The 23,191-nt window shown below is 44.2% G+C and overlaps 1 protein-coding gene across 1 annotated transcript in view; it reads left to right on the top strand.

Moving 5' to 3' along the window:
* Positions 1 to 5,258: 5,258 nt before the first annotated feature.
* GAREM1 (GRB2 associated regulator of MAPK1 subtype 1) overlaps positions 5,259 to 23,191 on the top strand; it is a 265,005-nt gene continuing 247,072 nt past the window's right edge. The window contains exon 1 of the mRNA XM_082258311.1: positions 5,259 to 5,559. Coding sequence (XP_082114437.1) covers positions 5,448 to 5,559 — 112 coding nt within the window. The 5' untranslated portion in view covers positions 5,259 to 5,447. The remainder of the gene's footprint in view (positions 5,560 to 23,191) is intronic.

Here is a 23,191-nt window from a genome sequence, read left to right as displayed (position 1 = left end):
ACTCCGCTGATCGAGGAGGGCAGAGCATAGGCAGTGGGCGGCCGGCGCATGGCCGGAACTATAATGTGAAGCGGTGCATGTGACCGCACTTCATATACCTATGCGCGCCCGAAAATGGAAAAAAAGTCCCTGCTCTGCTACAGCCTCCTGGCCTGTATCTGTATGGCATGGCTTGAGTAACGCCGGAAAGCACGTTCCTCAAGCCAAGTAAAGTAATTTAGTTACCGATGTTACGAATGTAACGCTTAACTTTACTACGTTACCAAAAATAGTAACGTAGTTACTGTAATTCGTTACATTGTAACTCGTTACCCCCAACACTGCCCCAGTCCCATCTTCCGTCTCCAAAATGAGACTGTTTAGACCCCTGATATTTCACCAAAGTCCAACATTAGTGCTGTTAAATTTGTAAAAAAAAAAAAAAAAAAAACCTGTAAAACAAAAAGAAATACTAAAAAAATTAAAATAATGAAGGGTTTGTTAACAGTTTGGTCTCTGAAGAGTGATCAGCATTTGGATTGCTTTTCAGAGAGCATTTGACAGGCGATAAAGAGGTCTTGTTTTAGCTTTGTCTTTGCTTTTACTACCTCAGCCTGACACTAGCATGCTGCAACCATGTGCATTGCACACAGGTGTGGGGCACTTGCAGGGCAGCGCCATTCACTTGAATCGGTCACGTTCAACAGAGGGTGAAGCTGTGAAGCAAAGGATTATGGACGCAGTATGATTACACCCCCAGGTGATGCCTCTGTAGCTAAAGGAGGCAATGGTTGCGGCACACAGAGGATGCCAGATTGCCCCCCCCCCCCCCACCAGCCATCATAATTTAACCACGCCCACTTTTAAAACACACTAACTTTTCGCTGCGTTGTGCTACACTCGCCAAAGGTCAATCTCCCCCCTAAATGTCCCTCATCCTCAACTTCAAAAGTTGGGAGGTATGAATTATGCCCCATATTTGGTATCAGAGGGCAGAATAGCGTCTCACATCAGTGGGATGAATAGTGCCCCAGGGGCCAGATAAAGGCAAACAAAGGTCCACATCTGACCCCCGGGCCGAAGTTTGGACACCCCTGATGTATAGGTTGTGTAGTCACTGTGACATGCTATGATATGCTAAAACAAACATTGCAATAATGTAAGCATCTTGCTACAGTAAAATTAATTCCTGTTCAAGTTTCTGTACTTTACTTTCATGAGGTTTTAATATTTGTCTGTAGCAGGATGCAGTTTGTTCTCCGAAGGGCTGGAGAGCGATACAGTGATGAGTGTCTGTAGGGAACAGTGAAGCATGGTGGAGGTTCCTTGCAAGTTTGGGGCTGCATTCCTGCAAATAGAGTTGGAGATTTGGTCAGGATCAATGCTGAGAAATACAGATAGATATTTAGGCATTATTCCATACCATCAGTGACGATTTTGGCTCTGAGGAAGAGGGTTCTACCTCGAAACGCGTAAGTCAGGTCATTGTGGACGCCATCACGCCATCCAGCCGTATAGAAGTGGTCTGGAGGCAATCTGTTCCCAATTCTTACATGCATGTATACATCTTATGTTTGTGAGTATAATGTATGCTACCTATTTGGATTTTAATAAACTTTTTAGTGGTAATGCACAAGGTCGGTGCGTCCTTCTCATGTTGTTGTCAATCAGCACAGAGCGCCTGTGATCCTCCTAATTAGGAGCACAGGTTTCTGTGTTGATTTCACACGCCCATCCCCCTTACAGGTAAAAATTACCTCCTAGGCTCACATTTAACCCTTTGATCGCCCCCTGGGTTAACCCCTTCACTGCCAGTGTCATTATTACAGTAACAGTGCATATTTTTAGCACTGATTACTTTAGTAATGTCACTGGTCCCTCCAAAAGTGGTAAAAATGTCAGTTAGGTGTCCGATCTGTCTGCCACAATGTCGCAGTCCTGCTAAAAATCACTGATAGCCGCTATTACTAGTAAATAAATAAATAAAAAGGACATCAATCTTTCCACTAGTTTGTAGACGCGATAACTTTTGCGCACACCAATCAAAATACGCTTATTGGGATTTGTTTTTATCAAAAATATGTAGCAGAATACAAATTGGTCTAAAATTATGAAAAAATTTGATTTTTTTTTTAATTGAGAATGGTATATAGCAGAAAGTGAAAAATATTTGTTTTTGTTTTTTTTTGTTTTTTTAGAATTGTCGCTCTTTTTTTGTTTATAGCGCAAAAAAAAAAAATTGCACAGATAATCAAATGCCACCAAAAGAAAGCTTTATTTGTGGGAAAAAAAGGACATCAATTTTATTTGTGTACAGCGTCGCACAACCGCACAATTGTCCATTAAAATAACGCAGTGCCGAATTGCAAAAAATGGCCTGGTCATTAACCACTTCAGCTCCGGCAGGTTTTATCCTCTTAATGACCGGACATTTTTTGTGATTCAGCACTACGTTTCTTTAACTGACAATTGCGCGGTCGTGCGCTGCTGTACCCAAACACAATTGATGTCCTTTTTTCTCACAAATAGAGCTTTCTTTTGGTGGTATTTGATCACCTCTGTGGTTTTTAGATTTTGCGCTATAAACAGAGAAATAGCAACAATTTTGAAAAAAACGTAATATTTTTTACTTTCTGCTATAAAACATTCCCAATAAAAAAAAATTAAAAATCCAATTTTTTTTTATCAGTTTAGGCCAATTTGTATTCTGCTACATATTGTTGGTAAAACAAAATCCCAAAAAGCATATATTAATTGGTTTGCGCAAAAGTTATAGTGTTTAAAAACTACAGGAATGATTTTTGAACTTTTTATTTATTTATTTTTTATCAGTAATGGCGGTGATTAGCGAATTTTAGCAGGACTGGAACATTGCGACGGACAGACCAGACACCTAACTGACACAATCAGTTGGTGATCACCACCATTACTAGGAAAAAATAAATAAAAATATCCCATAGTTTGCAGACGCTATAACTTTTGTGCAAACCAATCAATATACGCTTATTGGAATTTTTTTTTTTTTTTTTTACCAAAAACATGTAGCAGGATACATTTTGTCCAACATTTATGAAGAAACATGTTTTTTTTTTTTTTTATTGGATATGTTTTACAGCAGAAAGTAAAAAAAATATTGTTTTTTCTTTTCAAATACTCGATCATTCTTTGTTTATAACGCAAAAAATAAAAAAGGAAGAGGTGATCAAATACCACCAAAAGATGGGGGAAAAAGGACATAAATTGTATTTGGGTACAGCGTCACACAACCGTGCAATTGTCAGTTAAAGTAACGCAGTACCATATCGCAAAAAAATGGCCTGGCCAGGAAGGGGTTAATCTTCTGGAGGTCCAGTGGATAAAAAAAAAAACAAGCATAATGTGCTCTATTGTTTCTGGGCAGTTTTCTTTTGATTGAAAAACAATATTAAAAAACAGGCAATATCCATTACCGTTGACCACCAAGTAAAAGCCTGATTTGTCCTGATAACAATCCACCCGGATGTGATCATTTGTATAGTTTACTAACATGTCAAACATGTTAACATGTAGCACTGTTCAATCATTAGGAATCCTTGTATCCTCTGTGATGACTGCACTCAGACATTAATGAATAGATTTCTATGTAGAGATGTATAGATGGGGAGATTTGTATGGATTCAGTCATTAGGATTCCTTGTACCCCCTGTGATGTCTGCACTCAGACATTAATGAGTAGATTTCTATGTAGAGATGGGGAGATTTGTATGGATTCAGTCATTGGGAATCCTTGTATCCTCTGTGATGACTGCACTCAGACATGAATGAGTAGATTTCTATGTAGAGATGGGGAGATTTGTATGGATTCAGTCATTGGGAATCCTTGTATCCTCTGTGATGACTGCACTCAGACATTAATGAGTAGATTTCTATGTAGAGATGGGGAGATTTGTATGGATTCAGTCATTGGGATTCCTTGTATCCTCTGTGATGACTACACTCAGACATTAATGAGTAGATTTCTATGTAGAGATGTATAGATGGGGAGATTTGTATAGATTCAGTCATTGGGATTCCTTGTATCCTCTGTGATGACTACACTCAGACATTAATGAGTAGATTTCTATGTAGAGATGTATAGATGGGGAGATTTGTATAGATTCAGTCATTGGGATTCCTTGTATCCTCTGTGATGACTACACTCAGACATTAATGAGTAGATTTCTATGTAGAGATGTATAGATGGGGAGATTTGTATAGATTCAGTCATTGGGAATCCTTGTATCCTCTGTGATGACTACACTCAGACATTAATGAGTAGATTTCTATGTAGAGATGTATAGATGGGGAGATTTGTATGGATTCAGTCATTAGGATTCCTTGTACCCCCTGTGATGTCTGCACTCAGACATTAATGAGTAGATTTCTATGTAGAGATGGGGAGATTTGTATGGATTCAGTCATTGGGAATCCTTGTATCCTCTGTGATGACTGCACTCAGACATGAATGAGTAGATTTCTATGTAGAGATGGGGAGATTTGTATGGATTCAGTCATTAGGATTCCTTGTATCCTCTGTGATGACTACACTCAGACATTAATGAGTAGATTTCTATGTAGAGATGTATAGATGGGGAGATTTGTATAGATTCAGTCATTGGGAATCCTTGTATCCTCTGTGATGACTGCACTCAGACATGAATGAATAGATTTCTATGTAGAGATGTATAGATGGGGAGATTTGTATAGATTCAGTCATTAGGATTCCTTGTATCCTCTGTGATGACTGCACTCAGACATGAATGAGTAGATTTCTATGTAGAGATGGGGAGATTTGTATGGATTCAGTCATTAGGATTCCTTGTATCCTCTGTGATGACTACACTCAGACATTAATGAGTAGATTTCTATGTAGAGATGTATAGATGGGGAGATTTGTATAGATTCAGTCATTGGGAATCCTTGTATCCTCTGTGATGACTGCACTCAGACATGAATGAATAGATTTCTATGTAGAGATGTATAGATGGGGAGATTTGTATAGATTCAGTCATTAGGATTCCTTGTATCCTCTGTGATGACTGCACTCAGACATTAATGAATAGATTTCTATGTAGAGATGGGAGATTTGTATGGATGAGTCCTCTCTCTCTCTCTCCCTATGGAGTGGAGGTGCAGTAGCGGGAGTGGCCAGTAGGGATCAGTGTGGGTCCGGGACGCCGTCATTGGCGGTGTAGGAAGTGTCCTCCTGTCGGTGTGGATGTGTTGGGAGGAGGAGGCGGATCTCCGGGGTGACAGGCGGCTCCTTCCTCCGTACAGCCCGCTGATCAGTCGCTGTTATGGTGAGTCTTCGTACACTCCGGAGCGGAGACAGAGCCGGGCACAACCATCTGCAGCCAGCCGGGGGGAGTATGAGCTGAGCACCCCCTCTCTCCCTCCTCCTGGAGCCCCCGATCGTAGTGTCCCCCCCCGGCCGGGGAAGGGGGAAGAAGATGGACACTCTAGCCCCGTCTGTGAAGGATGTGAAGTGGAGCTCGGCCTCCTTCCCCCTGGATCTCATCGTCAGCTCCCACCGCCTGCCGCAACTGGTCCGGCTGGACTGCGGTAAGTGTCTGTAGCATGGGGACACCTACACTGTGCTGTGTGTATGGGGACACCGGTGACGTCATACTGTGCGATCTGTCAGTATAGGACCCTCTGTGTGTGGGGTCAGCCTGGACAGACATACCCCCCTAGGGTTCTGCTCCATGTTGTAGTATGAGATGACATGATCAGTGACAGGTCACCCCCCCCCCCCCCCAGTACTAGAGCCAGCATGGGTCACATGACTAGGTGACAGATCCATGACCCCCCCCCCCCCCACATAAATACATACACCACCATCTGATACTTCTATACACACATCATCTTCTGCTGGAGGGCAACTTGGGAGAAAGTAGTGCTGATGATGACAGAAGTGCGTACAGCGCCCCCCATAGCCCCCAGACAGGTGGAGGGGGGTCATCAGACAGATCAGGGGTCATCAGACAGGTGTCAGGGGGGTCATTAAACAGTTGGGGGATTCATCAGACAGGTGACAGGTGGAGGGGGGGGTCATCAGACAGGTGGAGGGGGGGTCATCAGACAGGTGGAGGGGGGGTCATCAGACAGGTGACAGGTGGAGGGGGGTCATCAGACAGGTGGCAGAGGGGTCATCAGACAGGTGTGGGGGGTCATCAGACAGTTGGGGAATCCACCATCAGACAGGTGTGTGTGTGTGTGTGGGGGGGGGGGGTGTCATCAGACAGGTGGCAGAGGGGTCATCAGACAGGTGTGGGGGGTGGGGGGGTCATCAGACAGTTGGGGAATCCACCATCAGACAGGTGTGTGTGGGGGGGGGGGGGTCATCAGACAGGTGGCAGAGGGGTCATCAGACAGGTGTGGGGGGTCATCAGACAGTTGGGGGGTCATCAAACAGTTGGGGAATCCACCATCAGACAGGTGTGTGGGGGGGGGTCATCAGACAGTTGGGGAATCCACCATCAGACAGGTGTGTGGGGGGGGGGGTCATCAGACAATTGGAGAATCCACCATCAGACAGGTGTGTGTGGGTCATCAGACAGGTGTGTGTGGGGGGGGGGGGTCATCAGACAGTTGGGGAATCCACCATCAGACAGGTGTGTGGGGGGGGGTCATCAGACAGTTGGGGAATCCACCATCAGACAGGTGTGTGTGGGGGGGGGGGGGTCATCAGACAGTTGGGGAATCCACCATCAGACAGGTGTGTGTGTGTGGGGGGGGGGTCATAAGACAGGTGGGGGTCATCAGACAGGTGAATGGGCTGTCGGTGTGCTGCAGTTTAATTCACATTAATAGAGAGAAGGATTGCCATTCCTGTCTATAGGACCGCTCACACCTGTGCACCACGATGCCATGCATTGGGAACAATGGTACGTTTGGTGTGTTTGTTTTGCTGCATCAACGCACATTTTGGGCCCCATAGATCTCAGTAGCAGTGCACTAACGAGCCATCTCACATGCATTTTAGTGTTACAATATGTAATAAATAGAGCAACGCTCCAAGTCTCTGCTTGGTGCACTCAGGTCCTGTTCACACATACGGAGGGACCTGTGTTTTACCGCAATGGAAGATCACCGGTCATCACAAGATCAGATAGAAAACAATGTACACACCATAATACTGGTGTCATGTGCATGCACATCAACACAATGCAAATCTATTGTGAAATAAAACTTTATAACTTTGTCCCTTTCAAGGACTCCTAGCAGTTTAAAGCACATAAAAACACATGTCGACACATATAAACCAACGCCAATGGAAAACAATGTACATACATTTTTGGAGTATTTTCATGTACTGTATGTATATATGTGAACAGGCTCCTATGTATTTCTCCATGTTATTTGACTTTTGTTGGCCCAAGAAATGCTTGAAAATGCACTAAAAATCTGTATGGGGGCTGCGATCACACAGGTGGCTGGGGGGGGGGGGGGGGGGGGGTATGGTAGGTAGTTTACTGTGCTCAGCTAAATGTCACCTCTGGATGCAGCACTGCTGTCCCCCCCTCCATACTGCTAAAGGCAGAAACTCAGCAGAGACACTGACCCTGGACACACATTGCCTGCATCCAATGTCAGGATGTTGCAATATAACAACCTACAGCTGTATGCAGCCCACTACAAAATATATAGTGTATGTTTATTTATTTATAAAGGAATGACCATTTACACGGCATGTTACATATATTGTACATTCATTTCACAGTCTCTGCCTTCAAGGAGCTTACAATCTAAAGTCCCTAATTCATCCATACACATACTAGGGCCATTTTAGACAGGAGACAAATAACCTACCAGCATGTCTTTGGAGTGTGGGAGGAAACCGGGTACCCGGAGGGAAGAGCATGCAATATCCAGGCAGGTAGTTCCATGGTTGGGATATGAACTGAGAACCCCAGTGCTGCAAGGCAGGACTGCTAACCACAATATTTCCAAAAAAGTTCCTTAAAGTGGAGTTCCAGTCCTTTTTTGTGTTTTATTAAATGTCAGCAGCTACAAAAAGTGTATCTACTGACTTTTAATAAACACACACTCACCTGTCCTACGATCCAGCGATGCAGCCAGCGGGAGCCTCGGTTCTCCCCGCAGCGCTGGCATCACTGGTGTGGGCAGCTTGCGGCTTCACAGCCGGGTGCGCATTGCACATGTGCGAGTTACGCTGCGCATCCTGAGTGGCCGGGCAATCTTCTGGGACCTGTGATGTGTCCCAGAAGGTTGCAGGGAGGGAGAGAGGAGAACTGCTCGAGTCGCCTAGGCGGCCGAGCGGAAGTGGGAGCGGGTACCTATCAAAACTAGGTACCCCCCCCCAAAAAAAATGACATGAAAAATGTGGCATGTCGGGGGATCAGGAGGCCTTAAAGCAGAAGTTCCACTTTTGGGCAGAACTCCGCTTTAATAAACTCAAACTGTATCCTCTTTAGAACACAGCTGTCTAAGGTTGGCCATACACCATACAATTTTCTTATTCAATTTCCTTTAGATTTACCTTCAACTATGTAGTGCAAGGGCCTGCCTGATTGCATACAAATTGAAAGTGTTCAGGTTTGAACTTATATTATATGGTTTTGGTAAATCTAAAGGAAAGTTGAACAAGAAAATTGTATGGTGTATGGCCAGCCTAAGGCTAGGTTCATCCTTGTGCGAGTGGTTGAGGGAATCACACCTGTTCCTGCACCCACAACACTGCTCTTTTAGAAGAGGTGTAGGGCGTAATGGCACCACCACGCATCTAAACACACATATGCATATGTGGGTGTCTGACATTGCATGGCGCAAAAGCATCATACGATTTCCCTGCAGCTGAGGTTTTAAAACGGTTTCTCGCTGGTACAGCATTCCATTCAGGTGAATAAACTTCTGTGCCTGTGCAAACACGGACCGCACCAAACACATAACTCCAGTACCTCTGCGCAAAATGTCCTTTACTTTTCTCAATAACTAATCAATAACTATGATGTTGGCACACTTTAAAAATGAACGACACAGCATCATTATGAGGTTGTGGGTGCGCACACACAGGCAGTCGTAGGCGACTTTCTCTAAGTACCAGTTCACATATATGTGATGACAGACATCGCATGTGATTTGCAGCGCACTGCTCTGAAAATCACATGTGTGTGATGCAAATTCAGCCATACAGATTGTATGGCTGAATTTGCATCGGATTCGTACACAACGCAAAGGACCCTTTTTTGGGTTCGCACCAGAATCTGATCGCATGGGTGTTCACACCTTTGCGATCCATTTAATGTCCGAACTGACAGTTCGCACTGCGATATGCAAAATAATCTGGGGGTGTCTTTAACTTTGTATTGACACCCCCAGTGATTCGCATGTGTCATGTGTGAACTGCCTGTGAGTTGAATGCGATGCGGGAACCCGCAGTGGATTTGCAGGGTTCCCGCATCGCATATATGTGTAAACCGGGACTAAGGGTGTGCTTCACTTGAGCTGCCAAACTATATTTTAGAACTGATAAATTATACCAGAGTAAAAAAATTTCTGTCAGTGAAGATTCCCTTTAATATCCCTACTCAGACTGCACTTTCCCTTTAACACATTTTATGTTTGTGGTAAATCTTTCCTAAATGAGACCGTATTGTACATAATTAAACAATAAAGAGCACGTCCCCAGTCTTTAAAGGTTACCTTTATTACACAGTGACATAAACTGTACATATGGGAACTATAGACTTTATTTTCTAGATATGTACTATGGGATTTATATGTAGGTGTCAGTGCCAGATATATGAGGGGCAGTTGCCCCTAACCCTCTGCCAGAAGGAGCTCCCCTCTATACAAAGTATCATTAATAAAAAAAACAAAAAAAGTTTTTTCTTTTTATTACTGTGCATCTTTGGAAGAAATATTTAGCCTGCAATCATCAGTAAAAGTTTTTACTCTGGTATTGAGTGCGTCCAAGATGGCTGCCTCACCTCCTACAATCATCAGTAAGGTCAGGTTCACATATGCTGTGGCCGCGGTTCGCTGCATGGGGTCCGATGCGTCCCTGTTCACCGGCTGACAGGCTGAAGGTGAGGTGCAATAAAATGCAGACGTGCTGCTATTTTTTGCACCTCACTGGATGGGGCTGCATGTCACTGCGCAGCGCTCTGCGCTGCTGTGTGGTGGCATGGATGGAGTGTCACTTTGTGTACTGCAAAAAAAAGTTGCCAAACAAATAAAGAACAGTGTAATGTGTTAAAACGCACATCACACTACCCCATATGTCAGCGCAGGTCAAAACGGACAACTGCCCGCACACTCCAGTTTAGTGTGCAGACGTGTGAACAGGCCTTAAGCCTTTTGAGACTCCAGGGAGAAAACACTACTAAAATACTGAATAAAAGAAAATATTGTATTTTGGTTTTAAACTAATTTTGGTGGCTAAAGTGGACTTTTATGTGCAAATTTAGTGTTTTGCTGTGCATTATTCCTGTGTATGAGGGGGCCATCGCACCTGAGGTGATCGAGGCACGAGGATAGATTTACACCAGGTGCGACTATTCCAGCACATCACAATGCATAATGCCTTGTGTCCTGTGTGTGCGGCTCACACCACTGTGCTGCGATGGTGTGCACTGACAAAAGTACCACATGCAATACTTTTTTCCAGCGCAGTGCGAGGCAATCCACCGCCACCGTGCAGCAGCCAGTTGAACTTGAAATGTCTGTGTGATGCAGCCGTTGTTGTGAACTAGCGCTAAATCTGCCCCTGGTGGTGGTTGTTTATATGAGTTATGTACAAAAGGCTGTCTGCTACAATTTCCCTCCTTTTTATTTTCTGTGTTTACCTCACAATGGGCTCAAATCACTAAACAATATCACATACGATATTTGGATCTCGCTACTCATTTGATCCAAACATCTCATGCAAAATCAGTATATGTGTTTTTTACCACAAAAAAAAAACAAAAAAAAATGCTGTTTTGATGCACAATTTTAGCCGGTCCACACACATGCGATGACAGACATCGCATGTGATTCGGAGTGCACTGCTCTGCAAATCACATGCAATGTCTGCACATTGTATGACTGAATTTGCATTGCGTTCCGACCAAACTCGCACAGGACCCTTTTGGGTCCGCACCAGAATCAGATTGCATGGGTGTTCATACCTATGCGATCTGATTCATGTCTGAACAATATTCAAACTGATCTGGGGGTATCGTTAACTTTGTATTGACACCCCCAGCGATTCGCATATGCCAGTGTGAACTGCCTGTGAGTTCAGTGTGATGTGGGAACCCGCAGTGGATTGGCAGGGTTCCTGCATCGCATATGTGTGAACCGGGACTGAAAGTTTTAGTCCCAGTTCACACTTATGCGATGTGGGAAACTCTGCAAATCAGTGTCGGTTCCCGCATCGCACCAGAATCGCACAGTGGTTCACACTGAGATCTGCGAATCGCTGGGGGTGTCAGTGGTAAAGTCAATGATGCCCCCAAATTGGATCGCAGTGCAGACTGAGAAATGGTGCAGGAATCGGATTGCATAGGTGTGAACACACCCATGCAATCTGATTCCAGTGCAGAACAAAGAGTCCTGAACCATTTTGGTGCGAATGTGATGCGATTTCAGCTATACATTTTGTGTGGCTGAAATCTCATCGCACAGACATCGCATGTGATCTGCACAGCAGTGCGGTGCGAATCACATGCGATTTCTGGCATCGGTGTGAACCGTCACTCATTGAATTGAGCCATGTACCCTTCATGTAAATAGGAACTAGAGAAGAACAATTACTCTGGCCTTCTAATCATGCAATATTTTTTTTATTTTTGCCAGTTAAATAATTGGCTGGTTCTTGGCAATTGTCTTGATGATTATCTCTAAACTTCACATGTTACATAACTCTGGTATAGGCTTGTGTTACTTTGTGGTTGCTACTAATCTCTGCTACATAGTTTCCTGTGTAACCTGGCTCTGATTGTACATGATATTGCCAAAAGTATTGGGATGCCTGTCTTTACACACACAGTGAACTTAAATGGCATCCCAGTCTCAGTCCATAGGGTTCAATATTGAGTTGGCCCACCCTTTGCAGTTATAACAGCTTCAACTCTCCTGGGAAGGATGTCCACAAGATTTAGGAGTGTGTCTATAGGAATGTTTGACCATTCTTCCAGAAGCGCATTTGTGAGGTCAGGCACTGATGTTGGACAAGAAGGCCTAGCTCGCAGTCTGCGTCCTAATTCATCCCAAAGGTGTTCTATCGGGTTGAGGTCAGGACTCTGTGCAGGCCAGTCAGGTTCCTCCACCCCAAACTCGCTGTCAGGTGGAGGAACCTGACTGGCCTGCACAGAGTCCTGACCTCAACCCGATAGAACACCTTTGGGATGAATTAGGACGCAGACTGCGAGCTAGGCCTTCTTGTCCAACATCAGTGCCTGACCTCACAAATGCGCTTCTGGAAGAATGGTCAAACATTCCCATAGACATACACCTAAACCTTGTAGACAGTCTTCCCAGAAGAGGTGAAGCTGCAAAGAGGGGCCAACGGTGCGTGTAAAGGCAGGAGTCCCAATACTTTTGGTATTATAGTTTGTGTGTTTACTTGAGTAAGTACCATGTCTCAGACCTCTTAGGGCTCATTCATACATGTTGCTGACGGGTGTAAAAAAGGCGGTTGAGCTGCAGTTTGATGGCCCCCCTTAAGCTAACACAGCAGCCATAAGGGTTGTGCACATGCCACCCCAAAAATGATTCCCCCAATTTAAGTAAACTGGGCTGAATCGCAATTGCTCTGCAATAAAGTGCAATGCACACGTGGTTTTTCAGAGTTAAAGGCTATGGAGGGGCGATATTGCCTAATCAACCGCCCTTGGAAAAGCGTTCCACCATTTGTAAGCAAGACCTTTTTCAGGTTTTGGATAGGGGATGGAGGAGGGATTGGATCCCCTGTCATGTTTTCTGCTCTCTGAGGCTCTGTCACAGAGATCTCTCATTATTTACTATCCTGCAGAAAACCTTTTCCCCAGACAGGAAGAAAATGAAATTCCAACAGCAATAAGTAAAATACTTCCTTGTCAACTTTTCATTGTTTGCAGTTTCACGGTTGTGGATTTTCCATCATTTCCTGCAGCTGAATTGTGCCTCTCTTGCGAGATGTGCGGGGCTGCCATTCATTCTAAGTGCCACCCCCACACATCTCAGCCTGCTGGGTGGGTTCGGGACAGGCAGGGAAACTGCATGGTCAAGAAGACCCTGCAGCAGCATTTTGTAAAAGATGCCTGCACCTTTTTTCTGTGGTTCACGCAGCACAGCTGCTGTGCCTGAGCAGACATGGGCCGCAAGGCCTGCACTGGTGTGACCCAAGCCTAAAGTACCAAGTGTTCATGCCCACGGGCCATTTGATTTTCGGTAGGATCTTGCTGGCAGTAAGATCCTACATAAAATCTTGTCTGTATATTGTATGTATGTAGTGTTTGTGCAAATGATATATGTGTACAGCGCAAATGCACCCTATTTGCTAGTGTGCAATTGGCTTCTGCCTCCTAGTGTCCATGGTTGCTGGACGCAGACAGCTTCATGACTATTTTCCTTGGTTGCTAGGATGCAGCCAGCTCCGGATACCCATGCACATACACAATTTTCAGGGTATGTCCCCTTCTTTAAGGTCCAAGCAGTTCTATTTTTTAACTAAGTTTTAGCAGAATATTAAAAAAAGACAATGGCCCCTTTCACATGGGCTCACTGCCTGACAGAGTTCGTTCTGCTCAGTGGGGGATTGATTCGCTGATCCCCGCTGAGCAGGCAGGTGACGGCTCCGTCTCCGCTCTGTGTGCAGAGACAGAGCTGTCAGATCCCCTCTGTCCTCTATGGGGAGATCGGATGAGAATGGACTGCCTGTCCGTTTTCATCTGAGCTGATCCTCCAGACAGATGGAAAAAAGGGTTTCCATCCGTCCGGATTTCACGGACAGGATCGGATCGGATTTCCGCTGACACCCGCTGTCCCATAGGGATGCATGGAGCATCCGATCAGGTCCGCCTGAAAAACTGACAGACGGATCGCCTGTGTGAAAGGGGCCAAATTCTGATTGAGAGAAAACAAACAAACAAATAAATGTACACAGCAATGGTAATTAAACTAGGATAGTTGCTGTGTATGATTTTTTTGGTGTACCAAATGGAAATTTTGGTACGGAAACCAAAAATGCTGGATGCACTTGGCTGAAAACCAAATTGGAAAATGACAGTTTTTAAAAAATGTATTTTTTGTATAGAATTCTATTATATTTGACTATTCAATAATATCATGAATTTAAATGAATATGAATTTATTGTCGGCTATTATTGGCACCTATAGTGTGAGAAAATCTGAAGATAAATGTATCCCTTTAAGTTCTATGTCTTTACAATGGTCCGCTGCGCTTCTGTTGTAGTGTTAAAAATCTTTCTTGCTGCATTTTGGTCAGTTTAACCACTTAGGGACCAGAAGGTTTTACCCCCTTAATGACCAGGCCATTTTTTTTGCGATACGGCACTGCGTTATTTTAACTGACAACTGCGACGCTGTACCCAAATAAAATTAATGTCCTTTTTTTTCCCACGAATAGAGCTTTCTTTTGGTGGTATTTGATCACCTCTGCAAATTAAATTTTTTCGTTATAAACAAAAAAAAGTGACCATTCTGAAAAAAACAAAACAATATTTTTTACTTTCTGCTGTAAAATGCTAGTAATGGCAGCGATCAGCGTTTTTTAGCGGGACTGTGACATTGTGGCAGACAGATCGGACACCTAACTGACATTTTTGATACTTTTGGGGGGACCAGTGACATTACTACAGTAATCAGTGCTACAAATATGCACTGTTACTGTACTAATGACACTGGCAAGGAAGGGGTTAACACCAGGGGTGATCAAAGGGTTAAATGTGTCCCTAGGGGGTGCTTTCTAACTGTGTGGGGGATGGGCTCACTGGATAAACACAGAGACCTGTTTTCCTAAATAGGAGGAGCGCAGAATCTGTGTGTTCATCACTGACAGAACAGCGGTCTTCCGTGTTTACATCTGCAGACCGCCGTTCTGTCTCCATGGGGAGCGATCGCGTTCGCCGGACCCACTGATTGGCTTCTCCTCTAGCCAATCGCCGCGTGCGCCCACACTAACTGCTACACTAAGCTACGTACATGTACGTTGTCTCGCGCAACAGAGCCAACCTGCCACAGTATAACTAGTGCGAATGGTTGGCAAGTGGTTAAAAAAAAACACCTCTCCATTAAAATGCATTGAAAATGCTGCAAGAACGCATCAATAATGCACCCATGTTACCTTATTGAAGCAGTTTTTGAGTCACATGACCTATAAAAAGCACAGTAAAATCGTGGTAAAATCATGTGCTTCTTCAGTGCCATTATCGGCAAAATGCGAATAACACTATTTTTGGCTGATATGTTTCGGCGGTGGGAATTTTGGTGAATCTCTAGTTTTTTCGCTTTTTGTTTCCTCAGATTGTGCTTTATTTTTTATTTGATTTTTTTCTTTCTTTTTAACATTCTGCTGAAACGTTGTCAATCAGTACTGCTTGGACCTTGAAGAAGGGCACACATCCAGAAGCTTGTCCTGACAAATTGTATGTTAGCGCAAATAAAAAAAAAAGTATCACGGACAGTACTCGATTGTTTCTACTGCAAGTGCACTAATACGGCTACAATCGCCTCTAGCAAGATGGTATTATTAATTATAGGATCTTTATATAGCAGTGATAACATCTACAAGGTCAGAAATTTCAGCAGATACGTGTAATACAGGTTGAAAACCATTTGTTCCTCGCCTTAAGGAACCCAGGAAGTTGAGATGTCCATAGCCTAGTGTCACGTTCCTCATAATTTGAATGAAGCCCTAAAGCTAGTCATAAACAAGTCATTAGGTGAAAGTAGTAGGTAGACAAGTAGCACTAGCCTTTTATAATTGGTGCATTGTTGCAAGATGATTACAAGTACTCACATCCTCACTGGGGACTTTGTTGTCACTGACTTTGTAACTTGAAACCAACGTTAGTACAGAATGTGTGTGGAGAAGATAAGAGAGGCTCTGAGGCCTATAAAGAATAGTAAAAAAGCAGCCTTGGAAAGCTGCCCTCAGGGCCATCTGAAGCCTCCTCATATGCATCTGTGATCTGCCACTTAAAGCCATGAACATAGTTATAGCCTTGCAGTCCTAACCATAGTTCGGGCCTGCTGATAGCTCAGATGTGAAACATTGTAATGTGGGATCAGTCAGGGTATACCATACGCATACCGCTCCTCCCCTTCCGCCTCTTTGGGCCATTTAGTGCGGGTGATCGGCGGTGTTAGACCACGCCCCCTGATGACGTCAAGATCTGACGAAACCGGTAGGGGACCGGTGATGTCCGCCGAATGAACACCTTCCAGCGTCTATCCTTTTGGAGGTAGATGCAACACGGCTACAGCTACCACACTGTCCTTCTGTGAAGTCCCCCACAGGACATTGACTTCAGATGCTTTATACATCGATTAACATGTGAGTGTTTTTCCTGTTTTACATGCTGATTGTGTCCATTGACACTCCCCTGAGAGGACCGGGATTGAGCACTCAGAGGCATTTCCTGTTGGCGGATATTATCTACTGGTCCATATGCTGTGGTGTATGAGGAGTCCCTATTGATAGCGTTTGAGATCCCTGTAATGGGGATCATCTGATTATGGTAAGAGGCCATACTCACTGGTGAATGGTGGAGGTTATATCTTCTAATTCAACACTTGAGACTTCCTATTGGACTCTCTTCCCTATGGACTTTATTCTTTGCTCATAGTCACTGTTTTGATGTACTGTTCCTATCTTTACTTCAACTATTGACGATATTGGTGATTACTTTAATAAGCACTGCATACCTTGTTTTCATCAGTCAGGGTGTCTGATGTCCACAAGACAAAATTGGATGGAAACTGCAGGAACTTCTAGGTCAATCTTTCTCACCCAGGGTTATGTAGAACCCTAGGGTTCCTCCAGAGGTTGCTAAGGTTTCTTATTTTTCCTGTGGCTTATTGACCTCCAATTTGATTTGGCCTGTATAGTTTCAGGGGCAATCCCGTTTGGCAGAGCCAGGCAGGACACCCATGATCTTTTTTAGCTCTCTGTGAAGGTGACATTCTGACCACTAAGGAGGGCATTCTTTCCAATGCTCACCAACATAAGGGATATTTTTCCACTGACCCCGCAGTGAATTGGTTTGATCAGTGATTCCATGAGGCCCAATAATTTTTTCAAGGGTTCCTCTCAGGTAAAAAGGTTATCAAAAACGATTTTAGGTGTTGCTGAGTTGGGTGTTTTGCAGGAAGAGCTATAGGAGTTCAGTTTACTCTGTTTGTAATAAAGGAAACCTGTACTACAGGAAGTATGTAGGCTGCCATTGCTGGTTGCCTGCCGGTCATGCTGGTTAGCGATTTCAATACTTTTAATCATTAAACTGCAGTAAATGTTCAGATGAGGATTCAAGACTTCATGTGCTGCATGCTGGATCTAATCCAGTGACCCAGAAAGTTTTCGGGCATTGGGGTGCTCTTCAAAAGTCATAGTTGACCCTATTCCTAACCTTAAGGGCTCATTCATGCCCTGAGCATGGTGGGCTGTTTCCTTTTTTTTTAAACAAACTTTACTGAGATATCACATGGACATCTTAAAAACTTTCAGTCGCCACAAAGGGAGCAGTGGATTTCCTTACACTGCGCTGTGTTGAAAAACAGGACTGCTTGTACTTCAGTATTTTTAAAATGCACAGCGTTTTAGGACCTCACAGGTTCACTTCAAAGGGTAACTCTATCTAAGGCTAGCCATACATTATACAATTTTCTTACAATTTTCTTTAGATTTACCTTCACCTATGTAGTACAAAGACCTGCCTTACAGGATTCTATTGAAAGTGTTGTTTAGTCTTGACCCCATGTTATATGGGTTTTGGTAAATCTAACAGAAAATTGAACATGTATATCCATCTAAACACTTTTTTTCTTTTTTTTTTTTTTAATTATAACCCCTGTCTAGTCTTTACTACAGTCGTGAGCTCTGGTGTGATTTTTTTGCTCCCTTTCTGTCCCAGTGACAACTTTCACCAGACAAGAAGTGATGGAAAATCTTTACCAGCAACACAGAAATAAAAACTTCCTATTTTGATTTTTCTCTCACTTCCTGTGTGATGAAAATGTTGTCACCAGGTTTAAGTGAGGTGAACAAAAATACAAAGAAGAATTACAGCTGTATAGAACAGTCTAAAAAAAAGTAGGCTTTAAAGAACCAAGCAGCTTGAAGTACAAAAATTACATTTTATTAATAATAATAAGATATACAGAATTGATCCATATGAATATTTTATATCTTCTGGAGACGAGAGAGGGTTAAGTGAGGTGAAACCCTTGTAAAGGGGCCCTGAATTTTAGTACAAACCTGACAGTAGTTTTATCCATTCCCTATTTTCCAAAATTAGGTTTGACTTCTGTTTTAAGGGCCCATTTTAAGACAGGGGCGACACGACTTGCTGGGGCGACCTGTGAAGTTGCGGTGCACAGCGTGCACCGCTACCTCGGCGCAACTTGCACGGACTTCATATAATTGAAGTCAATGCAAGTCGCCTCCAGGTCGCCCCAAAGTAGTACAGGACCCTTTTTCTAAGTCGGAGCGGCTTGTGTCGCTCCTAATAGAACAGGTCCTGTACAATTCAATGGCGGGCGACCGACCGCGACTTGTCAGGCGACCAAGTCGTCTGACAAGTCGCGTTAGTGTGAATGGAGTCTAAACGTGTCCTTTCCTAACGCACATGCGTTGTCAGCCATTAACTTGTGCCAAAGCAGCCCATTGACTTTGAATGGCCTGCCAATGAAAAAGAGTAGACTAATAGCGGGCATGCAGCATTTTCTCTGACGCAGCGCCCACAACGCACCTTTGTAGTGTTCTGCTGCACATGTGCAACACCAGTGCTGTTCAATAACGTGTTACCTGTCCCACGTGTGTTTTGGCTCTAAAATGAATCCTTGACAATCGGCCTGAGACTCTAAGGCTAAGTTGGGGCGTTTTGGGGCGTTTTTCTGCTCTAGGATCAGCTCAAATAATGCCCAACAAGATAAATCCTATTCATTTCAATGGCCCCTGTTCACATCTGAGCGTTTTGACGTTTTAAGCAAAATGCCCAATGCCCAAGTACATGAGCTTCTTTTTGGGCAGATTACAGGCATTTTTATTTTTTTCCATTGGTCACTTGTCAACCTAAAAACGCCTGTAAAAACATCTGTAAATAGCAACACCAAGATGTGAACGTAGCCTAAGGGTAAATGATGGCTCTGGCCGTCTGATTAAGGTGAGTCTGTATCCTGGGCTGGGGAGAGCGGTGACTTTAAAGCGTTAGTTCACCTTTATAAAAAAAAAAAAAAAAAGCAACCTCTGGCGTCCACAAGCACCATTCCATTATTAGAAACAAATTGGATTTTGAAAGTATGCGTTTATACCTGTAGGCTATTTGTTGACAGAGTAAAGCCTGTCCCCAAAAGCTTTTGTTTTCTGTTCTATCTGGTGCTCTTCTCTAGGTTGGACCAGCCGTAAGGATGAGCATCTCCTAGCAGTGCAGGAGCAAGCATTGTCCTTCTGTGTGCATGCACATTGTTCTCTCCACTGAGCAGGTGAGCTCAGGGACTGCGACGGGGCAGTAAGTGTTTAAAGGTAATCTGTGTCGACTCAGATGGCGTTCGCTCTTGTACTGCTAGGGGGCGCTGGTCCTAATGGGGTACATGGACTGCATATGGTAATTTTTTATTTTGTTTTCAAAAGTGAACTAATCCTTTACTTTCTTGCATCTAAATATGTGCAGTGCTGTATTTTGGCCTAGGCCAACAAGGCCCAGGCCTAGGGCGGCACTTTGCGGGGGGGCAGCAAAAAAGCCACCCCCCCTCCACCTGAGACTCTATTGGCCACTGGTTGCTAGAACCGCCTCTCTCACCCCACCTCTCTCTCTCACCCCCCTCTCTATCTCTCACTCATCCCCTTCTCTCTCTCTCTCTCTCTCTCTCTCTCTCTCTCGTCCTCCCTCTCTCTCTCATCCCCCCACTCTCTCTCGCTCTCTCATCCCCCCTCTCTCACCCCCCTTCTCTCTCACCCCCCTTCTCTCTCACCCCCCTTCTCTCTCACCCCCCTTCTCTCTCACCCCCCTTCTCTCTCACCCCCCTTCTCTCTCACCCCCCTTCTCTCTCACCCCCCTTCTCTCTCACCCCCCTTCTCTCTCACCCCCCTTCTCTCTCACCCCCCTTCTCTCTCACCCCCCTTCTCTCTCACCCCCCTTCTCTCTCACCCCCCTTCTCTCTCACCCCCCTTCTCTCTCATCCCTCCCTCTCTCATCCCTCCTCTCTCTCTCATTCATTTCTCTCTCTCTCTCTCTCTCTCTCTCTCTCTCTCTCTCTCTCTCTCTCTTTTTCTCTCTCTCTCTCTCTCTCTCTCCCCTCTCTCTCTCTCTCCCCTCTCTCTCTCTCTCCTCTCTCTCTCTCTCCTCTCTCTCCTCTCTCTCTCTCTCTCTCCCCCCTCTCTCTCTCTCTCCCCCCTCTCTCTCTCTCTCCCCCCTCTCTCTCTCTCTCTCCCCCCCCTCTCTCTCTCTCTCTCCCCTCTCTCTCTCATCCCCCCTCTCTCTCATCCCCCCTCTCTCTCATCCCCCCCCTCTCTCTCTCTCTCTCTCTCTCTCTCTCTCTCTCTCTCTCTCTCTCTCTTTGATTCACCCCTCTCTCTCTCTCTCTCTCTCTCTCTCTCTCTCTCTCTCTCTCTCATCCCCCCTCTCTCTCCCTCACCTGCCCCCCCTCTCTATCTCTCATCCCCCCTCTCTCTTTCTCTCCTTCCCTCACCCACCCCCCCTCTCTCTCTCCCTCACCCACCCCCCTCTCACTCTCCCACTTCCTCCCACCCCCTCTCACCCCCCCCTCTCGTGAGATCTCAGGGGTTCATGCTGGGACTTGTAGTCCTTCAATTTTGGAGGGAGTCACATCTGTTAAAAAAGTGGGGCATATTTACATAAGAGGGGGGGGGGGGGGGCGCAATTTTAGTCTTGCCTAGGGCAGCATAAAACCAAAATACACCACTGAATATGTGGTTAGTTAAATCATACTTTTTTTTTTTTTTTTCATCAATTATTTGCTTGACTTAGTGATCCTGCTTAAAAATCCTATCCGGGGTACACAAATGGGCAAAGATGGGACTACCATCATGGCAGCTCATGCATCTTGTGTATGGGGAATAGCTTTGGTTGCTCAATGATTGATCTCCCCAGTCCTGTCTATGTGCGTTCTTGCTAATATTCATAGAATAACAGCACGCCATGTGATCCTGCTTAGAACTGTACCGGTTAAATTAGTCTCTTGCTCATGTATGCTTACTGGAAATAAACAAAACGATATGCGACGCCATAGACTGACTTTGTCTCCCCAACGCCTCTGCACTCGTATTAACTAAACACGGATGCAAAGAGTTTAGCATAACTGAGGAAGCACACAGAATATTTCAAAGTGATTTATAAAGTGACGCAGGCAAGTGGGAGTTTGTGCTCCGAAATATGTAAGCAATTATATTTCCTCTGTCATTAGATTACCTCATCATGTAACAATTTAACTCTGTTAACCTTTCATTTTTAGATGACCTCAGTGACCAGTTACATATGAGACTTTATGCAACAGCAGGATTTTTGGATTGTTGCACCAATATTGATTTCTTTGTCAGATTTCCTTGTTTCTAATATAGATAAATCTGCCAATTTCTTTTTTTTCTACCATTTACTGTTATTTTACAACTAAGTGCATGTTGCCCTTATTCCTGACTCTTTCAAAAGCCTTGGTTCTGTATTGGCACTTTTCCACTGCAAGTACCGGCTCGGCTCCACTCGGCCCTGCTTGGCTCCGTTTGGTTTTCCACTGCATGGTACCGCATGGTACGGTGTTGGAAGGGTTCGGTACAGTTTGGTACGGTTTGCTTTTCCACTAAAGTAAAGTGGGTGGGATAACAATGATTCTCTGACCAATCAGTGGCTAGTAGTGACAAACAGTCAAGGCTGCATGCAAAGGATTGTGGGATATGGTACCGGTACGGCCCTCTTGGAGCCACAACTGAGGTGGTACTGTTTAAGCGAGCCATATCATTCGGTTCCATGTAGTGGAAAAGCGCCGCCGTACCGTACCAAACCGTACCATGCAGTGGAAAAGCACAAAAGCGAGCCGGACCGTTCGGTTCCATGCAGGGGAAAAGCGCCATAAGTGTCAAACAATCCAAACGTCTCTTCTGTTTTATGAAATCATGGCAGCGATATTCCATTTTGTGCTTGGTTTTTCCCGAAAATCCTTGCAAAACTTCTCTGTTGGCTAAAAAATTCTCCTGGGTTACTGCATGTTCAGTCAATTTGTAATTAAAAATTTGTGTGAAGTTACACCGGAGCAATTGCACACAGGATGTAAATTGAGTAAAGTGATTGTGTAGATAAAATAAATTAAATATCAACGTGATTGCATAAATTTAAATACAATGTGGTTAAATAGATAAATAAATAGATTTGAATATGTGACTGAATAAATATCAACGTGATAGCATATAGAATATAAAAATATCAACGTGGTTGCATAAAAATATATAAATACAGTGGGTACGGAAAGTATTCAGACCCCCTTAAATTTTTCACTCTTTGTTATATTGCAGCCATTTGCTAAAATCATTTAAGTTCATTCTTCTTCCTCATGAATGTACACATAGCACCCCATACTGACAGAAAAACACAGAATTGTTGACATTGTTGCAGATTTATTAAAAAAGAAAAACTGAAATATCACATGGTCCTAAGTATTCAGACCCTTTGCTGTGACACTCATATATTTAACTCAGGTGCTTTCCATTTCTTCTGATCATCCTTGAGATGGTTCTACACCTTCATTTGAGTCCAGCTGTGTTTGATTATACTGATTGGACTTGATTAGGAAAGCCACACACCTGTCTATATAAGACCTTCCAGATCACAATGCATGTCAGAGCAAATGAGAATCATGAGGTCAAAGGAACTGCCTGAAGAGCTCAGAGACAGAATTGTGGCAAGGCACAGATCTGGCCAAGGTTACAAAAAGATTTCTGCTGCACTTAAGGTTCCTAAGAGCACAGTGGCCTCCATAATCCTAAAAATGGAAGACGTTTGGGACGACCAGAACC

The sequence above is a fragment of the Pelophylax lessonae genome (genome assembly GCF_965119305.1).
Source record: "Pelophylax lessonae genome assembly, chromosome: 5".
NCBI classification, from domain to species: Eukaryota; Metazoa; Chordata; class Amphibia; order Anura; family Ranidae; genus Pelophylax; species Pelophylax lessonae.
Note: the sequence above shows the minus strand (reverse complement) of the source record. Positions and strands in the feature narration are given on the sequence as shown.